The 21,004-nt window shown below is 42.5% G+C and overlaps 1 protein-coding gene across 2 annotated transcripts in view; it reads right to left on the bottom strand.

Annotated features, from left to right (window-relative positions):
* Positions 1–21,004, bottom strand: part of TRPC6 (transient receptor potential cation channel subfamily C member 6) — a 188,222-nt gene that overhangs the window by 31,004 nt on the left and 136,214 nt on the right. For both annotated transcript variants that reach the window (XM_019482036.2, XM_006269336.4), the window contains exons 5-7: positions 15,059–15,272; positions 11,727–11,960; positions 1,852–2,116 (exon numbers count right to left, since the gene is read on the bottom strand). In XM_019482036.2, the coding sequence (XP_019337581.1) occupies positions 1,852–2,116; positions 11,727–11,960; positions 15,059–15,272 (713 nt within the window). The remainder of the gene's footprint in view (positions 1–1,851; positions 2,117–11,726; positions 11,961–15,058; positions 15,273–21,004) is intronic.

Below are 21,004 nucleotides of genomic sequence, written 5' to 3'. Positions count from 1 at the left end.
ATGAACATGATCCTAAAAGGAACTGGAGTCCATGGAAACTAGAATTGCAGAGCACCACAAATGAGGCATTCAGGAACCTGCAGATTTGGTTTATGGTCCTGATACAACAAGTAAGGATTGCTGACTCTCAGACAGAATGACAGGAATTCAACAGGCCTCCGTGTAAGAGTATCTGTCCACACATTTTGAGCTAGTTCTCAGTCTGGAGGCCAAGGCTCATATGTTACTCCATTTTTAAGACATCTAAGTGACACTTACATTCTAATTAATACTTTTAGGCTTTTACACCATTCAAAATGATCCTATTCCACCCTGTGTATCAACTATAAAACTGCTAACATGCCTAAATTCTTTAGTCAACTACCTGAGGGTCATAGGAGCATAGGAAAATATGGCTGCTAAAGACAGAATCATCCCTGACTAAACCATCCCAGTCAAGTGTCTGTCTAATCTGCTCTTGAAATTTCCCAAGGACGGACAGTCCAAAACTTAAATTTTTCCAAGCTTCTCTTCAAGTCCAATTATAATTCAATTCTATTCTTGGAAGCACATAAACAACATCTAAATTCCCAGCTTTAGAAAGCTACACGGAAATGTCTGTTTGACGTTGATGTTGTGCTCCATATGTTTTGTCCCATAGACTGGGCAAACCAATCTAGGTGCTTAGGTAACTGGAGCAGGAAGAGGGAAACTTGACCCACCTTATCCAGAAGAGATGGAAAAGTGCTTTAGCCATGAGGTGATGGACAAGACACAGCTAAAGGCGTTTTTTCCAATACTGTATCTATTTGATGTTAAAAAGAGCATTGGGGGCCGAACCCAGGGCTCTCTCCTCACTGGTCTGCAGAGTCAGACTCTCTTGCTTGTTGTTCTTGCAACATAACTCTTTTATTCCTTTCCACCCAGTAGGCTAGCTTCAAGAGGAAGGATGGGCATGTATAGGACATTTTCCTAGGACAGGAGACAGGATTGAAGCCTGCTCTGGGTGACCACTGTCTAGAACCCATATCTCTCAATTTCTGAGTGAGCACTTTAGAGAATAAGGCAGACATCTCATTACTGTAATGAATCTTTAATTTACAGTCTGAAGTTAATGCTTCCTATTAAGTATATGTCTTCCTTCTAAATAATTTGGATCCTGACATTAGAGGCATATAATATTGGCCATTGAAGGAACAGGAGAGGTATGATTGTCTCCCTGGGTAAAACAGTATCTCTCACTGAGATCATATGAGGCTCTGTAGATTGCCAGAATGGGAGAGTTGTACATGTCCCTTGGCGGAATAGGATCATTCTCCTGAGTCAAGATGCACACTTTTTGAACTAGTGGTAGCAATGACTTCAACATCTTAGAGGGGGAATAGGATCTTGGCTTAAGTTTGTGTCTTTAGTCAAAACGTTGCTATTTCTACAAAATCTGTTATACGCAGATCCAGCTATCTGATATATTTCTACTAACTTCTACCCGCTTGAAGGCATATTTCCTGTTGCTTTGATGAATCCCAGTTCCCAGTGACCCAGATGTAGCAATATTCAAAGACTCAGATTTTGCTTTCGATACATGAATAGCAAAGAAGTATGCTGCTAAGAGAACCTTTTGATTTACAGATGTGAATTCACAAATGTAAATATATTTTCATCATATTCACTCTATGAACTATCTTTTTATTGTGGTTTATTAGGTGACATGACCTCCAGACCACAAAGCTACCTTTCACTCCAAGAGCAAAATACTTTGTAAAAAGAGTCAAGTCTTAGACTACACATTACAATTTAATAACTCTCTATAAACAACTGTCCTTCCATAAGAAAATCTGTATTTTTTAGGATTTAAAAAGGAGTAATACTTACGTTGTGAATGCTTCATTTTGTTTTGCCCCCCGATAGTAGGAATAGAGATTAAACATTCCTATCATGAAGGCCACAAACACCATGATAAATATCACCATGAACTTGAAGATGTCTTTCACGGTTCTGCCAAGTGATATCTGCAGTGGTCCAAAGCTTTCATTGGCTGGTAGAATGTAGGCTATTCTGGAGAAACTTAAAACTACAGCAATTGCGTACAGGCCTTCAGATATGATTTGAGGATCAGATGGATCCCAATTTATTCTGGCTAGAAATAGAAGATGAGAGTTTCTGGTAACTGTTTTGAAGTATACTTTAGTTTATATAGAGAGAGTTGTCCTTTTTTGTTAAACAAGAAAGAGTTGGACAAATCTATAGCCAGTATAAATTGGCATTGAAGTCTATGGATTTATGACAATTTAAACCAGTGACAATGTAAACCAGTTGAGAATCTGTCTCTCTTTCTAATTTTTCTTTTATTATACTTTACATGACATCTCGTGTTAAGCTATTTAAATAAATATAGGTCAATTTTCAGATTTGATTCCTAAATTAGAACACTAAATTCAGCAGTCATGCACCTCAGGTGCATCTAAGATACCTATTGCCTTCTATAGGAAATTATTCATCCTGATTATTTTCAATAAATATTGAGGATTTTCAGCACCCAGTTCCTTTGTAACATGGTTCCAAACAAGTCAACTGGAGTTCCCAGACCACTGTGATTTTTAACAGTTCTCAGAAAGCTTCTTACATGCTTGTTGCAATCAAATCAGGCTACAGAAAGAAAGAGAGCTCTCTCAGATCTAACATAGAAATGGGATAGTTACCTAAACTTATAAACTAGGGCTGGACACATTATTTTCTATGAATAGTATTCAGCTAAATCTTTTATTGCTTTTATTTTGATATTTATCAAAAGAAACCCTGAGTTTCTGGACTAGACTCAGGCTGAGGATCTAAAGTGCCCCCGTGGTGTTCCTCTTTTTACCCAATAGTTTGTAGATTACAGCCCTCTCCTAGTATGTGGGAGACCAGATTTAAATCTCCTCTCTATCTGATTCAGACCAAGTTTTCAAACAGGTCTTTCAGGAGAATTCCCAAACCACTAGGCTCTAAGCTACTCTGTGTCAGTCTCGCTTTCTCATTCCCTCTCCAGATAAGGCTGCTGCACTTTTGTAAAACAAATACTATAATATTCACCTGCCAGAATGAGGCAGTTTGAATGATGCTACAGCTTGACAGCAAAAGCATAGACTGAGGAGGATGGACTCCAGTCAATACTCAAAGTACTTTGTATAATAGGACTGTGCAAAACTTCAACAGACGTTTTGCTTCAAAAGTGTTTTGATGCATTTGGAGCTCGAAACACTGCAACTGAAACAAAATGCAAGGCTTCAAAACAAAACAAGGGCACTCAAAATGTTTCGAAAATTTCGAAGAGTTTTGAGTTTAGAAGCTGGGCTTGCAGGGAAATACAAACTAAGGAGAGTAACGGGGAAGAGGGGGGAAGGACTGCTCTAATATTGACTGTGTAGCTGGCCAGTGACTGTGATCCTTCCCTGAGGTCCCTTCCAATCCCAGCGTTCTGGGGGAGGGACAAAGAAGGAGCATAAAAGCATCCTTTGAAATGAGCTTTGTCAGCTGTGCCTTTGTCAGCTTACTGAGCTGTGTCCTCCAGTAGCATCAGGAAGGCTCTCACTTTTTACTTGCTAGTCTGTTCCTAGCAAGTGGGTTCCAATGCTTTCCAAAATACCCTTTCCTAATCCATTCCTTTCAATTTATTCCTTCCCCAAAATCCTCTTTTTGTTTTTGTTATTCTCTGCAATTCTTTCTCCACATAAAAGAAATCTGTGTTTTCCCTGACCGTCTGCATTGACTGTCAAGGAAAGCACAACACATATTACAGAACATATATTTTATATTACATAAATACGTACATTACATTACAAGAACACACACAAATTTTCCAGCACACCAAACATGCAGTGTGCTGGAAAGGCAGGTGGCCGCACCTCTGGCCGGGGTGGAAGAGGGGGCAGAGGGAGATCTCTAAGTCCCCCCCCAAAATAAATTAGACACAGCCTCTTTCCAACAACTAGCTGCCATGCTGCTTCTGCTGCTAGTGACACCAAGGAGATGGTAGCAGTGCTGCATCCCCTCCAATAACACCTGCCATAATAACAACAACCCTCAGCACCATCACCATGACAAGCACCACCAGCATTACTTTCCTCCACCCCAATTTCAATTTTCACCCTGAGCATTCCAGTGCCAGAAGACATAGGGCTGGAGCTGGAGCTGAGTGCCACGGCATGGGAAATTCTCAGGAAGGAGGGGGAAACATCTGAGTTTGTGCTCACACCCTCAAATTTCCCTTAGAGCCAGGTCTCCTTCCCTGGAAGGCACCTTGGAGGAGGTTGAGGTAAAGGTTGTGGAGGCAAGTGGCTCAGCTGAGTCCACTCCTCCTGTTGCTGTGCCTCTGCCTGCTGAAGAGGTGGAAAAGGCAGCATCCGCACATGTACCCACACCCCAGAAGCAAGGTGGTAGTATGGTCTGGGATCATTTTGAGCTCGCAGATGATCCCACATATGCTATCTGCCTGCACTGCTGAGACAAACCCAGCTGGGGCAAAGGAGTAAAACACATGAGCACCACAGGGATGCTGATGCATCTCCACAGGCACCACCCCCTTGCTCTTGCTTCTCCTCAGCCTGGCACCAGTGGGAGTATGCCCAAAAAGAAGTCCCCCCTCACTTGAAAGCCCCCATCCCCCCGAAGCAAAGCCAGGCCACCGTGGAACAGTGTGAGAAAGGCAGGCACACAGGGGGTGTGTTCCCAAAGCAAGCAAGATCACCCAGAGCATTGGGGTGATGCTTGCTGTGAAAGGCCAGCCCTTCTCCTTTGTTGAGAGGACAGGGTTCAGGTGGCTCATGGCATTCATGGCCCATCATACAAAGTGCCTGCATGCACCACCTTCAGCAGGACGGTGGTGCCCTCCCTGTATGAGGCATGCAGGGAGTACTTGAGGGAGAAGCTGCACAAGACAGGTCCACAGGTGGCCTTACACTTCACCTCGGACATCTGGAGCAGTCAGGGTGGAGATCATGCATACCTCTACCTCACAGGGCACTGGTGTGACCAGTCAGGCCATCGGTGGGCTCTCCTTCAAGCTGAGGTGATGGATGAATCTCACATGGCAACAGAGATCATGGGGGCCATGAACTGCATGGTGCAGGGGTGGCTTGTTGGGCAAGGTGATCTCACCCGTGGGTTCATGGTCACTGACAATGGAGTCAATATGGTCAAGACCATCTGTGATGCCAACTTCATTGGCATCTGCTGTGTGGCACACAAGCTGCACCTCATAGTGAGGGATGCCTTGGAGGGGGACAGCGCTGCTGGTCAGGTGCCATCACAACCAGCCACCTGATTTTGAAATGCAGGAAGTTGGCGGGTTATTTCCACCACAGCATCAAGGGGAGCAAGATGCTGCAGGAAAAACAGGCAGAGCTGAGCATCCCACAGCACAAAATCATGCAGGATGTGGAGACTCGGTGGAACTCCACATACCTAACGCTCAAAAGGCTGATCGACAAACAGAAGGCCATCCATGAGATAGCCTTGCATGGGGAGATTGGGAACAAAGCTGAGTGGGATACCATCTCCCAGATCTTGGTGATCCTTCAGCCCTTCCTCAGCTGGGGCAAACCGCTGTCACCAGAGGTGCAGGCACTGGTGAAGCAGCTGAAGGAGGGCATCAAGAAATGACTAGATATGTTGTGGTTCAGTACAGTCCATGTACTGGTGGCTATGTGAGACCCAAGGGTGAAGGGGAGCATACGTGGCAGCAAAATCCTGGATCACTGGATGGACGTCTTGGTGAACAGAATCCAGGGGGCAGAAGGGCACAGGTAGGGAGATGTGGAAGAGGGATATCCATAATCCCATGCCAGCACATCATCCAATAGCCAGTCTTGTCCTCCACCACAGATGCTGCCTATGTGGGCCAAGGGCATAGCTTCCATGGTGGGGTCCAGAGGCACCAGACCCCACTATCAGGCAGATAGCACTCAGGCCTTGGTGGCTGCCTATCTCATTGAAGATGTACAGCCATTGCTGCGTGATCCCCTGGCCTACTAGGCAAGCTGCAGCCAGATGTGGCAGGATCTGACCACAGTTGCCCAGGAACACCTGTCCTGTCCACCAGCCAGTGTTCCAAGCAAGTGGATGTTCAGCATTGCTGGGGATGTTGTGACACCCCACCACACCTCTTTGGATCCCGGTTTGGTAGAGCAGCTGGTGTTCTTTAAAGTGAACCTCCTGCTGCTGGGGTTTCCCAAGCTCCACGTGCAGACAGAGTGAGTGACACTCTCCTCATTCCATTCACACCTAGTTCCTTTTGGTTTCTGGTTTCTGAACCATTTAATGGCCTGCTTTCAGAGCTGGAGGTGGCACTCACTGCATCACCAGCCAGCAGGGGAAGAACATGTCCTTGCTGACCTCCTATACCAGGATAAACTTGGAGGTATGGGATGGGGCTATGGGAAAGGGGGAGACCCCAGGTCCTGGGCATGACCTAAAACTACACCCTGCCAGGGTTCAGAGGCCTGTTGGGACTGCAGGTGGTGCAGCAACCCCCAGGAAATGCCAGGGCTGAGGACCTGCCTGGTGAAAGGTGGGTAGGAAGTGCCTTATAACCTCCAGCCACTACATGTATGAACAGTCCTGGCTGGGGAAAGCCCAGACCCCTAAGATATTTGAGAGGCCCAAGTCTTGCTGGTTGCAGTAGAGTTGTGAGGCTCCAGGTGAGCTCAGTTAGCTGCCTGGGATGCCATCTGCAAGGCATGGGCCGCAGTAAGGGGGAGGTATGGAGGTACGGAATCACACACCAGGCAGACAAGGTTCTTTGGGTCAATCCGATATCTCTTAGTAAACCAACTATATAGTTGGAGAAATATATCTTAGCAAGCTTTCAGGTTGAAAACCCTTCATCAGGCTGAGGAAGTATCTGCAGTTTGTGTGTGTTCTTCCTGGGTGGAAGGAATAGTGAAGAAGCCAGAGGCTGGCATGCAATGCAGGCAATAAAGCTAGTCAGTGAAAACAGAAATGGAGGCATTAGGGGGTGAGGGATAGGCTGGGGTTGTGGGGGGAAGGGGGATATTGCAGAACAGGTAAACATGGAGAGGCACCTGGGAAGTCAGATGTCTGGCAGGTTGTAGTGTGTCATAATTCCAATGTCTATACTGAGTTCATGAGTTTCTGTATCCAGGAGGTTGATGAAGTGAAATTCATAGGCTTGTTTGTGAAAAGTGGTTTGTAAATTCCCTTTGGGGATTATGCCTGAGAGTTTAGAGACAGGTAGTTGGGTATTCTTGTCTTTGATAGATTTTCGACGTGCGCTCATTCTGGTGCACAGTTGTTGCTTGTTGTCTCCTAGCAAATGCCCTGATGGAGATATGTATTGTGGAGATATCTCCATACTGGAGATACTGTTGGGAGGTTTTGCATGTCTTGTCATGGCATGGCTTTGATCAATTTGGTGTGCTTTGGGCTGTAGAAAGTTGGCTTCTAGTCATGAGGTTAGTAAGGTTCAGTGCTTGTTTGAATTTACAAACCATTTTTCACAGATAAACTGTGAACTGCACTTCATCAACCTCCTAGGTACAGAAACTCATGAACTCAATATAGACATTGGAATTATGACACACTACAACCTGCCAGGCATCTGACTCCCCAGGTACTGCTCCACTTTACCTGCTACATCCTCTTTCCCCCCTACCCCAACCTGCCTCTCACCCCCTGATGCCTCCGTTTCCATTTTCACTGACTGGCTTTCTTGCCTGCCTTGCATGCCAGCCTCTGGCTTCTTTACTATTCCTTCCATCCAGGAAGAGCACACACACAAACTGCAGGTGCTTCCTCAGACTGATGAAAGGGTTTCAACCTGAAAACTTGCTAAGATATATCTCTCCAACTATACAGTTGGTCTACTAAAAGATATCAGATTGACCCAAATAACCTTTTCTGCCATAGACCAACATGGCTACAACCTACACCCCTAGCATCTGTACCCAGTCAGCTAACAAGGAGGCAGAGCCCTGGGCACATCTAAGCCCCAGGACTGGGGCTGGCATGGAGAGTTCTCTGGCAGCGGCTGGAGAAGAAGCTCCTGAGGGAAAGAAAAGAAAGGCCCTGTGACAGTGTGGCTGCCTGAGATGCTGTTGTTGTTACTGTGCTGCTTACCTGTTGTTATTTGAAGTGGTGGACAACACTGAGGCTGTAGGGGACCTCATTGGGGCACATTACCATGTCATGTAGAGGCCCCAGCACCAGTGAGGGCGCAGTGAGAGAGGCATAGAGAGCCCAGCAACAATAAAGGGTAGAGCGAGACTGAGACCTCATTACAGGGACAATATCAATATACTATCTGCGAGGCATGGGTCATGGGAAGGAATGGTTGGAGCCACGCATCTAGCTCATAAGGCTTAGGGTATCCCCTTGAGGCACCTACCTAAAGCGGGTCCCAGCAAGGGGTCCAAGAACCTACAGGGTTTAGTGGGGTCCATTAGGACCATGATTGAGCTGAAGCTTGAGTGCAGCCTCCCTATTACCTTTTCCAACAAGACGCAGCAGCAGGCAAGAAAAGAAGGTGCCAACAGGGTGGAGTTGGCATGGTCACAGGGCCCTAGGGGTATCACAGCCATCTCTAGAGACTCTACTCTGTGACAAAGTGCAGTTTCCCCAAAACCCCTGCACCTCTCTCTTTGAAAGGTGGCAGAATTCATGGCCTCAGCAGGGGCTACCATGTCTACTTTTTTCATCCCTCTGTGCCTTCACACACACATGCATGTCACAAGTTTTGCTCTGAACAGTTTGAGGGGCGGTTTCCCAGAAACCCCTGAACTTATCTCCTTGATAGCTGGCAGGGTTCATGGCCTCAGAAGGGGCTACATCCCTGCTGTTTTCATCCGAATCAGGCAAGAAATGACAAAGTTATAGGCATTTTCGTGATTCCCCATTATAGCCTACGGGTGAAATGCATCGAAACAGTGTCAAAACAGTGAAACCGTTTTGGGGATATGAAATGGAACAGTGCTTCAAAACAGCAAAATGAAACACAGTCCCTTTGAAATGGCGAATCTGAAATCAAAATGAAATGTTGCCGTTTTGCACAGCCCTATTGTATAAAGTAAAACCATTTCAACAGGAGAGATGTAGAGTAACATGCTCTACAATATGTTGCAATCCAGGTAGTGGGAGAATGTAATTTAAATGGGGGCACCTGATCCAAAAAACAATTATTTGCACAGCCATAGAATAAAGCCATGCCTAATGCTATTGAATAACAGAACTTCAAGATGTCCTTATACACAACAGAAAAAATAACGTTCATGCCCCAGTACTTTGCCGCAGAACCAGCATTCAAAAACAACAGATAAATGAATGACTCGGTGAGCTTAGACATGGTGCCAGACTTAATTAGTTGATGTACATGTCTAGATGGATAAGGCCCTTGTTAGATACAGTTCATTTCTCATTATTACCTTTTTGATCACCAGATTTTCAAGTTCTCCATTGTAAATCCCACTACATGCTGAATTCAAAGAAACAAAGGGCCAGACCTAAAAAAAGACTCAAAGGTTTCCAAATACTGTATCACCTTTAGGCCCCTGCAAGACATGAAGGTAAAGGCATGATGGGATCTGATGTGGGATCCACACAGTCATGCTTCCTGCCATACCACATGTGCATGGCAGGAGGCATGATTGTGAGATAAAGTGTGATGGGATCTGACGCTCAATTGCTGGTGTGGGAGGAGCCCAGGATCATGATCCTGGGTTCCCTTGCACTGGCAAGTAGGAAGCTCCCACTACTGAGAGCCCCCTCAGCTGGGCTGGATCACACATTCAATTAATGGCACAATAGGAACCAGCCAACAAATTATTACACATTTTTTGTGGAATAACATTCATTCCTTGTTTTATAATGCCATGTTAATTGCTTTAACATGTGGCAGGGTCACAATTTAAGACATGGTTGTCTTAAATCATGTCTTAAGTGTAATGAGGTTAATAAGGTTAATCAAGTCTTAAGTGTAATGAGTGTAATGGGCCTACGTTACCCAATCCTCAGAATGGAATCTAGAGCCAAGAGTTGGGCATAAGGACCTCCTATACTGGACAAAGTATGTCTACTTTATGTATGTCTACACTGACATTTCAAAGTAGTTTTAAGACCCCAGATCTCCCCTCCTCAAGCTGAATATCACAGGAGTCTTGAATCCTTGAAGCACTGGGACAAAATGTCATCAAAAAGGGTGAGGGTGGGAGCGTCTACATGTGCATATTAATTCAATGAAATAAACTCCAATGCTTATCGCAGTCTGTCTAGGGACAGACATTCAAAAAGCCTGAGCCTGCATTGGTTCAACCTTTGCAGGTCAGTCTAACCTGGCTAGGCTAAACTGGTTTGTAACTGAACAGATATCCCCTCTGGATTGAAAAATGATGGCACATGCCTGCAGCAGCTCAGTCTAGAAGCTAGGGAGCACTAGAGCAGCCCTCCCTTCCCTTCCACAGTGCCCCGGCAGTATGCCCCAATTAGGGAGGGGTTCCCCCTCTCCCTCACCCTCATGCCTGAGCAGCCCAGCAGGGAGTTGAAAACACGGTGCTTATCATCCCTAACTCAGTGTTTATCAGCCCATTGAGAAAACAACAGCCTCTCTCATTAGTTCAAGCTCTTCTTAAACATGTTTTTCAAGGAAGGAAGGACATTACCAGCTACATGTTGATTAGTTCCAAAAAGCCCTAAGCTGACACTGTCCTGTCTGCTCCTGTCCTGTCCCCCACAGCACAGACCGTAGCCAGCATGTGATATGCTAGCTAATGCTGAGAGGTGTTTGTGTAAGGCAGAGGGGATGGGGAAATCCCTGCTTGAGCAGGCAGTTGTGGGGGGGGGGGGGGGAAGCAGGAGGAAGCCAGACAGACCCTTCTGTGGCTGCCCTCTCTGCTGGAGCTGCAGCCAGGGAGCAGAGGGGCAGGGCCAGCCCAGCTCTCTGGAGCAGAGAGCCCAGCCCAGAGAGCATGCCAGGATGCTGGGGGACTCTGATTAACTTAAACCAGGAAGGGGTCTGGGACAGACATTGCATAAACTGGTTTGACCCAAATCAGTTAAATCTGATACTACATTCAACCAGGTTTATCTCAAACTGGTTTCAGCCATTTTCAAACTGGTTTATGTGCATTAAACATCTGTTTTCTTACAGGTTTAAATCAGTTTCTGATCACTTAAACCAATGTGTGTGTAATGTCTGTCCCTAGCCCCTGAGACACTGAGTAACCAAAAGCAAAAGATTCATGTGGTCAGAATAACAGCAAGAAAATGGGAACATGATTTTGTGGCCCAGTGAGAGATAAACCTGGATTCTGCGCTCTGCCTTCAGGAATGTTTTGTGCATTTTATATTGTACACTCAGTAGCTAAAAAATGAACCATCTTAGGAGAATGCCTCTCCTTAAGTTTTTATATGGTAGTTGGGACACTCATAGGAAGAAGAGATACAAAAAAGAGTCCCTCCAGGGCAAAGGGAGCCTAGAACCCAGATTTTTCACTTCCTGGGCTCTAACCACTAAACTACTGTGCCAAACATAAGCAGATTAGCTATAAGAAATGGATTTGAGGTGCTGCTATAAACAAACATAATATAATGCCTATGAAAGAAGGCACAGTATAATGATGAGTGTAAATATATGACTGCGAAAAAAACTAGTCCAGTCTGATGGAGAGTCTGTAAACAAAGAATTAGAAACCTATTAATATAGACAGAAATATTTCTGGCCCTAAAATTAAATCTTAAATTGTGTACGTTCAACTCACCCAGAGTGTAGTATTTTATGCTGGGATCCAATGTTGCAGTTGCCAAATCCTTCACTTTCACATTTGTATCAAAACGGCTCTGGGCTCTGGAAGCATGCCAAAATGCCATAAACCTTGCAATGAATGAAGCTGTAAAAATGGCTAACATACCAAAGTCAAGCATATTCCATAACTCAAACAGGTATTCCTTGGGTCCTTGAGACCAGATTTCTTTACATTCAGACCATATCATGCCTGTGTATGACAGAACAGAGCAAATGCTGTATTAAATCATTAGCTTTGCATTGAGCACCTTCAATATTTTATTATGAATATGATGTGCAGCAGTTGCATTGTAAAGCATTTTGGCTTATATATTCTGAAACCCTTTTTGATGTGCAAATCTTACACTCATACAGAGACTGCAGGATAATTAATTATGTCTTCCCCACTACAACACATAAAGCCTAATTCTTCTCACATCCCACCTTTATATTGATACATGTTCACTGACTTCAGCTGTTTAATTTTCAACAGTTAAGTGAATGCAAAATCAGTCATGCAATCCTTTTACATTTTGTTTATTCTCTAGTCTTAGACATCCCATTTCACCTATACAGTATTTCTAACTGAAAACCCCATATAGCTGATTTAAGAAAAACTTTACTTTAATTTTGACTTGGATTATGCATTCTAGTAACTCAAAGACTTCACAGAAAGTAATGAACAGATTAACTATGTGTGATGCCCAATTCAGACCTAATGGGAAGAACTGAACTACTGTAATCACAATAGAGTTGCTCCGAGCAAGATTTTTAAAGGTACATGAAAACCAATGAGAGTTAGGGAACTAAATACCTCCTAATATCTTGTCCATTTAGACTGGGACAAAACCTTGCTTACCTTACTCAAATGAGTTCCCTAGTGAATTCAATGGAAAATGAACCTCCTTACCACATGATATTTACTACTGCAGAAAGTGCTAGCACAAGATCTGTGCTCAAATTGTCATACTTTAGTCCCACATATTTTAAAAGCATAACTGACACTTAAGGGATACACATTTTGGTTTATCTTAGTTACCAATCAAAGTTCTTTAAAACAATAATTTATATAAAAATGTCACTGTTCTGGCATATTAGCAGAAACTACATATTCTCAAGGTTGCATTTGTGAACAATGCAAACTTAAAGATTTTAGAAATCCTTTCATTTTTCTGGGCTCAGTTTAGTCCATGGTATCTCTCAGTCACAGTCTTTGTATTTTTTTAGAACTTTGACCCTTGATTTACACTAATTAACAAATTGCAAAGTTCCCTTCTCTGATGTAACATGTTACTACCTTATAGTGAAGTCACTGATGATATTTTAAATTGTACTTAGTGTCAGCTTCTCATTGTTCTTCCATGTATAAATAAAAATCTTCTGTCGGAAGCAAGATCAGTAATAAACAAACAAATATATTTACTCGTCACTATAAAAGAAGCCAGAAGACCTACATTAAATTGGTACAGTGGCATGAAAGTTAAATGAATGTATTTGTGGTTCTCTCTGTTCCACTGCCTTGAAGATATTTTTTGTTGGGTAAAATAAAATGGAAAGTATGCTGCTTTCTATATCAAGAATGGTTGCACTTATTTCACCAAAATCTTTTTTCAAGCCATTTGAAAGGTAAATAAAAATGATTAATAAAAGCATGTCATGGGAGAATGACTTTGTTTTTCATATGTGACAAATCTGTTTTACATGCTATAAGATGACTACTAGAAGAATAAATGTGATCTAGCATTCACGGAAGTCAGTGAGAGTTTTGGATTTAAACAGATCTGTACTAGTGTGAGTCTGATTCTGCAAATTGTTGTTATTCTTACAATAGTTCTTCCTAATGTGAGTATTAATGACAATCTAATACAAATCTAATGGGTTTTAGCTGCATATCTCAAAAAAGTGTATGAAAGGACATTATAATCAACATTATTTTCATTTTACAGAGGGCAAATGGAGGCACCAAGCAGCATAGTCCTTTGCCCAATGTCAAGGAGCAGGCCCTGTCCAGAACTAATAACAGAACCTGACTTTCTCAGCCTACTGGAAACAGTCTGCTTTTACTGAGACTATATGCATTACTGAAAACTAATCCCAAATAAATAAGGGTTAAGCCCAACATTTCTGAAATAAAACAAGGAAAAGTGTATTTAGTTGTTTACCAATTAACTACCAAATAATGTTTAGTTACCATAGGGATTCAGTTTATTAGTTTATTGTATCCTTTATTACTAGGGATATGGAGGCTTGCAAACCTTTGAGGCCACTAATGCACAAGGAGACAGCACGGCACTAGGTAGAAGTCCAGGAGCAAGCATTTGATAGGAGATGAGAAACATATGTTTAGCTAAAGCTAAAACTATAAAATAAGGGTATAGAGTTCTAAATAAATTAGTCAAAAATGCATGTTGGAATAATTTCCTAGTGTTTTTATTAGTCATCTAATTGATATATATGTAAATTAGATAACACTAGTAAAATACTAGTGAATTATTCCAACATTCATTGGTGTGTATATGTATGTCTGTATTTATATACATACAACATAAATTGTATACATACATACATGCATACATAAAAACTTTTATATATAAAACTTCTATTATTTTTCAGCTAGGGCTACTTCAAGTGTTATACAGAGTATTTAAAAATACTATGCTCTATCTGTACATGGTCATGGCAGTAATCCATTTGTTATGAACATTTAACTATGTGCTTTATATATCACTTTAAAATATCATTCAGTCACTGTAGAGTTTTGCTCTTCAAATTATAATATATAAAGATAATTTGTAAAATTAAAATTCATAGGTTAAATATTTAAAATTTCTTCATTTGTCATCAATCAGTTAATATTTATACAATGCATTGAAACCAAAACCTATATAATTTACATGACCTCCTGTTATATTAATCCAACTGATAACATTTTACAAAATAAAGATACTGATTGTATTTTAAAAAGATACTGGTTTGGTTTCTAAAGCTATAAAGAATTACTTGATGCACTTGTGGCTCTGATTCCAATTACAGCATGCCCATAAGAAGCTGGATGCCTCAAATAACAAACTGTCAAAGAGAAGCAGATTTTTACTCTAGGCTTCCTTATTTCATAAGTAAGGCAATTAAATTAATCTCTGCTGACTAGAAATTAACCCATAGACTGAAACCATAAGCCTGTGACTGATGTCGAATAGGATGTTGTGCTATACTGTATGCTTTTCATATGTAACACTGGTTTCAACATAAGTGAAATTCAGCCCCATTGCCATCATGCAAGACAGAAGTCAACTGAAAATTAATATTTACCTATTACCCAAGAGATAATGAGCATTTCCATCCATGAGAAACAGGAAGTTTTCATTCTGAAAAGCTGTTTTACATTATCTATAGTTTCATTAGGTCCGAGTTTAGTGCCATTAAATCTGTCAGCTGCATTCATGACTAGTAGACCAAGAAAAATGGTGAAAGAGGCTGCATGTGCTACAAACTTCATAAATGGTCCACGCATTATCCTTCCCAGCTGCAACACAGGTTACAAAACACAAATGATATTGACTTCTTTCAAAGCATATTTTTGTCAGAAATACAGTTAATACATGTGCGTGCGAGGCCGGCCCATCCTATCCTGCAAAACCTGTGGCCACAGGGGCTCCCTGTGTCCAGCCACTTGGGCCCTCCGTGCCACCGCCACTAGCTTTTTCGTGTCAGGGGGCCCCAAAAAATTGTGGGCCAGCCCTGTGTGTATGCACAGTTATATCATGATGAAATTGTAAAAATTTCAGTTTACTGGCTGACTCAAAAGCAAGAGGGACAACTTCAGTATTAAATATCAGCATTTTTAACAGGTCAGTGTTTGAAAATATTACTATAATTCTTCTTTTAACTCTATATCTATTAACATAGATCAAGCAAAATATTTCTTACTACTGCCAACTCTTTTTAGTTTACATTCCCTGAAATCTTTAAAAGGTGACAAGGGAAGTAGTAAAAATATGCTGTAGCTTGTTAGTAGAAGCACTGAATTCCCAGCACAGTACAGTCGAGCTGAAGTAATCAGTTTTTGATTGATGTGATATTCAACTTAGGAGACAGGTTCAGTTTAGCTTTTCCAATCTGTCTCCCCCTTTGCTTATCAAATATAAATAGACCCCCAAAAGTTGTGTTTATAGTTTTGTAAGCTTCTCACATTCTTTCTTCTTTCTTTTAATGGAAATATCTCTGCCCGGCCACCAAGACTAGTGATAAACAGAACTTCAGGATCTTGTTACACCTTATGCTGCAAGCTGCACACCTTAACCGGCTTAGTATTCTTTGGCTTAGTAGAGCAGTCACACCTTAAGGCAAAAATCCTTCGCTAACTGTTCTTCACCTGCACAGACGTGACTTGCCATTAGAGCATGGGCAGGACTAGGAGCTAGGGACAGGACACTGCTCCCACCAGGCAGAGTTGCAGCAAAAGCAGAGAGACCCAAGGAAGCAGCTTCCCTGGTGCTCTCTGGTCTCGCTGACAGTGGGTTTGCATTGAGGGCAGGGCTGCCAGGCTTAGGCCCTGATTCTCAGTGTGGAGCTGCCACAGCTCTACAGGACCAAGTTGCTGCCCTGGGGCTTTCTGGTCTGGTCAAACTGTGGTGGCTCTGTGCTGAGAACAGCAAGCCAGTCCAGGCAGCACCAAGAGGCACCATGGCCACCAGACACTCCAGAGCAATGGTGTTTGCTCTGCCCAAGGTACCCGGGGGACACTGTGCCTGGCCCTGCTGCATCTCAGCATCCCAGGTCACCCTCACCCAGGAGAGGCCACTGCATTTTAGGATGCTGGAGGACTTTAAATTGGGTGGAATAGTTGTCTGGGCTGACCACACCTTAATGGAAGGAGCAGAATTAGGTAGATTAGGGATAATCCTGCCCTGGAGTGGCGTACCTTTAAGATAAACAATAAGTGCTTTAAACTATATAAAAGATGTTAACGTGCAGTCAATCCAGGGGTTATGACCTCCAGAAGCCATGTAACAAGCAAAGTTACTGTATAGCAAGCAGGCCCATGTGAATAGGCAATTATTTGATTTGGATTCAGATTCAGCCAGTTCAGATTCAGTTGATTTGATTCGGAGATTCGAATCGCTTTTCCAATTCAGTTTGGCCAAATCGATACAGAAAAGATTCGGAGCCAATTCAGAGAGATTCAGAGATACGGCCATAGGGTATAATGGGGAATCAATGAAATATCTACAACTTTGTTGTTTTTGGCTGATTTGGGTGAAACTTGCAGGGGTGGTAGCTGCTGCTGAGGACATGAAGCCTGCTGAGGACATGAAGCCAAGTTTCAAGGTGATAGGTTCAGGGGTTTCTGGGAAAGTACACCTCAAAATCCTGAAAGAAAAACTCATGTCACGTGTGTGTGTTAAGCCAGAGTGAGGTGAAAACTACAGGGATGCTAGCCCTTGCTGAGGACACAAAGCCTGCCATGTTTCAAGGAGATAGTTGCAGGGGTTTCTGGGAAACTGCACCTTAAACTGCTGACAAGCAAAACTCATGACATAGGCGACACTGTGTGTGTGTGTTAAGGCACAGGGGGTGAAAACTGCAGGCCTCCTAGGTTCTGCTGTGGCCACAAAGCCTGCCAGCTGTCAAGCTCTGATGGCTCATTTTGTGTTTATATGCTTATTATGAAAAAAAAAGAAATAGAAAAATATAGCTCAGGAAGTTTTTGGGTTAAAAAACCCTTTGTCAGGATGAGGAAGTATGAGCTGTTAGTGTGTTTCCTGGTCCTGGATGGAAGGAATAGTAAAGAAGCCAGAGGCTGGCCTGGCAAGCAATGCAGGCAAGAAAGCCAGTCAGTGAAAATGGAAATGGAGGTGTCATGGGGTGAGGGACAGGCTGAAGGGGAGGAGGGAGAAGGGGGATGTAGCAGTACAGGTAAAAGTGCATAGGTACCTGGGGAGTCAGATGTATCAAAGACAACAAAACCCAACTACCTGTGGGGGCACATTCCTCACCAAAAAAATACTCTGCCTCCAGTCTCTCAGGCCTGATCCTGAGAGGGAACAAATTACATGCCACTTTTCACAGCCAGGCCTATGAACTGCACTTCATCAGCCTCCTAGGTACAGAAACTCATGGACTCAATATAGATTAGACAGTGGAATTCTGACACACTGCGACCTGCCGGACATCCGACTCCCCAGGCACCACTGCACTTTTACCTGCGCTGTTACATCCCCCTTCTTTGCCCCACCTCCCCCGGCCCCTGATGCTGCTGGTGCTATTGGTGTTGAGACAGCTAAGTTATTTTGACCTGCTGTTGTTTATAGCGGTGGACCAGACCGAGGCTGTAGGGGAGGAGGAGACCTCACGGGGGCACACTGCCGTGTTGTGCAGAGGCCCCAGCACCAGGAAGGGCACACCTGAACACACACACAGTCCCACAAGCACCCATGTCACAGGTTTTGCCTGCCTGCGGCCAGAGGTGCAGGGCGCCAGAGCCCAGACTCCCCCTGCACCTATCTCCTTGACAGCTGGCAGGCTTTGTGGCCACAGCAGGCCCTAGCAGGCCTGCAGTTTTCACTCCACTGTGGCTTAACACACACATGACATGAGTTTTGCTTTCAGGATTTTGAGGTGCAGTTTCCCAGAAACCCCTGCACCTGTCATCTTGAAACTTGGTAAGCTTCGTGCCCTCAGCAGCAGCTACCTGCAAGTGTCATCTGAATCAGCCAAAAAACAACAAAGTTATAGATATTTCATTGATTCCCCATTACACGCTATGGCCAAATCTCTGAATTGCCTAATCTTTTCCAAATTGATTCAGAAGCTCCAAATTGATTTGGAAAGTCTAAAGCTTCTAGCGATTCAATTTGGATTCGTAGATTCAGTCTCCGAATCATCTCCAAATCCAAATCATGATCCAAAGCTTTGTATATCCCTAGTAACAAGGCCTTTAGGCTGATTTTTGTGACATTTAACAGAACTTGAAAATTTCCCTTTAAACTCACACCAACCCAAACTATTTAAAATGATTTATTTTATAGGCCTATATACTTCTTGTTAATACTAGCTGATTGCAAACTGAGAATATATGCCTCTCCATTATCTGAGTGATGGCAGCCACTGTATGTGCCAAAATATGAAGACTTCACTATTAAGAGCAAGGAGAGGCAGGGAGCATTCATTACAAAAAGGAGGGTTTCTTTTACAATTACTGATGAAAGGTCAAAGTCAGGCTCTGGCCTACATCAAACTCAAGTTTAGGTAAACATGGAACAAGTGGTGAGTAAAGGATACAGTAATAAGGTCTCAAACACAGATAACTTACTCAAGGAAATAAAAAGAGACTGTTAAAGGCACACTGTCAAGGTTAGCAGGCTCAAAATTTGACCTCTACTATTTTATATATCATTTGCAAATCCATGCAATTCATCCCAGAATAAATTTCTATCTTAATAAAATTAATTTGTCACTTTCTAAAACTAAAGAATTCCCTCAGCCTCAAGAGGCAAAATAACAAATTAAATTGTATACACTATAAAATGAAAGGATATTAGTCAGAGGAAAAGATTTCATTTTCAAGTGTCCATGGAGTGGTTATAAACAACTGTGAGTAAAAGAGTTTGAAAATGATAAACAGAATACCTTGACAGTGTCCTTTAAAATGCATTATCTTGTGTTCACAAACGAGGATAGGACTGGGAGACAGATGCCAGAAACAGACACTCAGGGAAGAAGAAGAAATATTGAAGGAAATCAGGTTAATACCAGTCAATTAAGAAATATTAAAAAGAATCTAAAGCCCCCCAAAGAGACAGAAAAGTCTTTATTAGCTATAATTAAAAAATCATTGGTAATAAAGGATGACTACAGATAGGTTGAAATTTATTTTGACACCTATATTTGGGATGTGACCTGTGACGGTCTAGGAAGAGTGGCTTGTATGTACATTTGACTACCTGTGGAGAAGACTGTGAGAGGGAAAGCATTTATCAAGCACAGAATGGGGAAGCACACCCTGGGTGCATCTACATGTTCATTAATGTGCCTTAGATACTGCACATTTAGTTTAATGCTTCCTTAATAAAGCACTAACTAAATGCGTAGTACCTAAAGTTACTGCACAGTAGTGCTGGTGCACAGTTATTTAGGGCCGCTTACTGTGCATTAGCTTAATAACACTGCACGGTAGGCTATTAATTAGGTTTTTGCCATGACATGCTACTGTGCAGTGTCATTAGGCACAATGTGCAGTGTCTCATATATACATGTCCACAGTGCTCAATACTGCAAAAGGCTAAGAGTTTCCTGCTTAATTTTCATTGAGTTACAAATTAAATATGAGCTAAAGACAGAGAACCTTAGAGAAACATTCACTGTCACACAGGATAGGATTGTCTCCATTTTGGTAGATGAGATGGACATAGAATATGAAAATTAGGATTTCTCATAATGACAAACATTTGTGAGGAAAGAAAAAATGAGGTGGTGAAAAGATAGTCGGCATGTTTTCTAAGGAAGAATCGCTCCCAAGTTCCTCTTGAAGTCATTATTTTTTCTTTCATTTTGTTTGTTATATAAAACATCCATGTTGAGAGCTCCTATAATGTCATTTCTGGAAGACCACTCCCCCTCCACATTTGAGCTGCCTGTGGCCTGGTCATGAGGAACCAAGATGGAATTTCACATTCATATCCCCCATCATGATGCCATAAGCCTACCTAACTGGCTGAATAATTTAAATAAAAATGCCAAATTCTGTTTCTGGACAAAACGAACCCCCTAAAAGCCTTAATTACAGTTTTAACATTCTACAAGGATGGGGAAGATTCTGCTCAAAGTTACACTGATGTCAGTGAATTTGACCTGATGCAAATGAGAGAAAAATCTTGATCTTTAATGAGGATGGTCTAAAAGTTAGACTATATGGCTGCACAGAGAACTGACAAGATGCCTGGTGGATGATTGGCACTGGCAAGTCAATCAGTTTTTTTTAGTATAGAGGCATAAAAAACCCAATACCTTGGTTAAACACTAGGTCATGTAATTCCATATTTTTCACCTGAAATTCTTTTTATAATTTCAGTTAAATATACCTGATTCCTGTTATAAACTCTGTTTAGGGTTGTTATGCAGGGTTCCTATAATACTCTATTTACTTTGTTGTGAGACTCAGTGGCTGGGATCCTTTTTGATGACAATACTGTATAAAAGTGGTATTACTGTCTCTCTTTGGAACTGAACGATATCAGAAATGAAGATAAGTGAGAT

This window comes from Alligator mississippiensis, chromosome 1 (assembly GCF_030867095.1).
Source record: "Alligator mississippiensis isolate rAllMis1 chromosome 1, rAllMis1, whole genome shotgun sequence".
Lineage (NCBI taxonomy): Eukaryota > Metazoa > Chordata > Crocodylia > Alligatoridae > Alligator > Alligator mississippiensis.
This window is presented reverse-complemented; position numbering and strand designations above follow the sequence as displayed.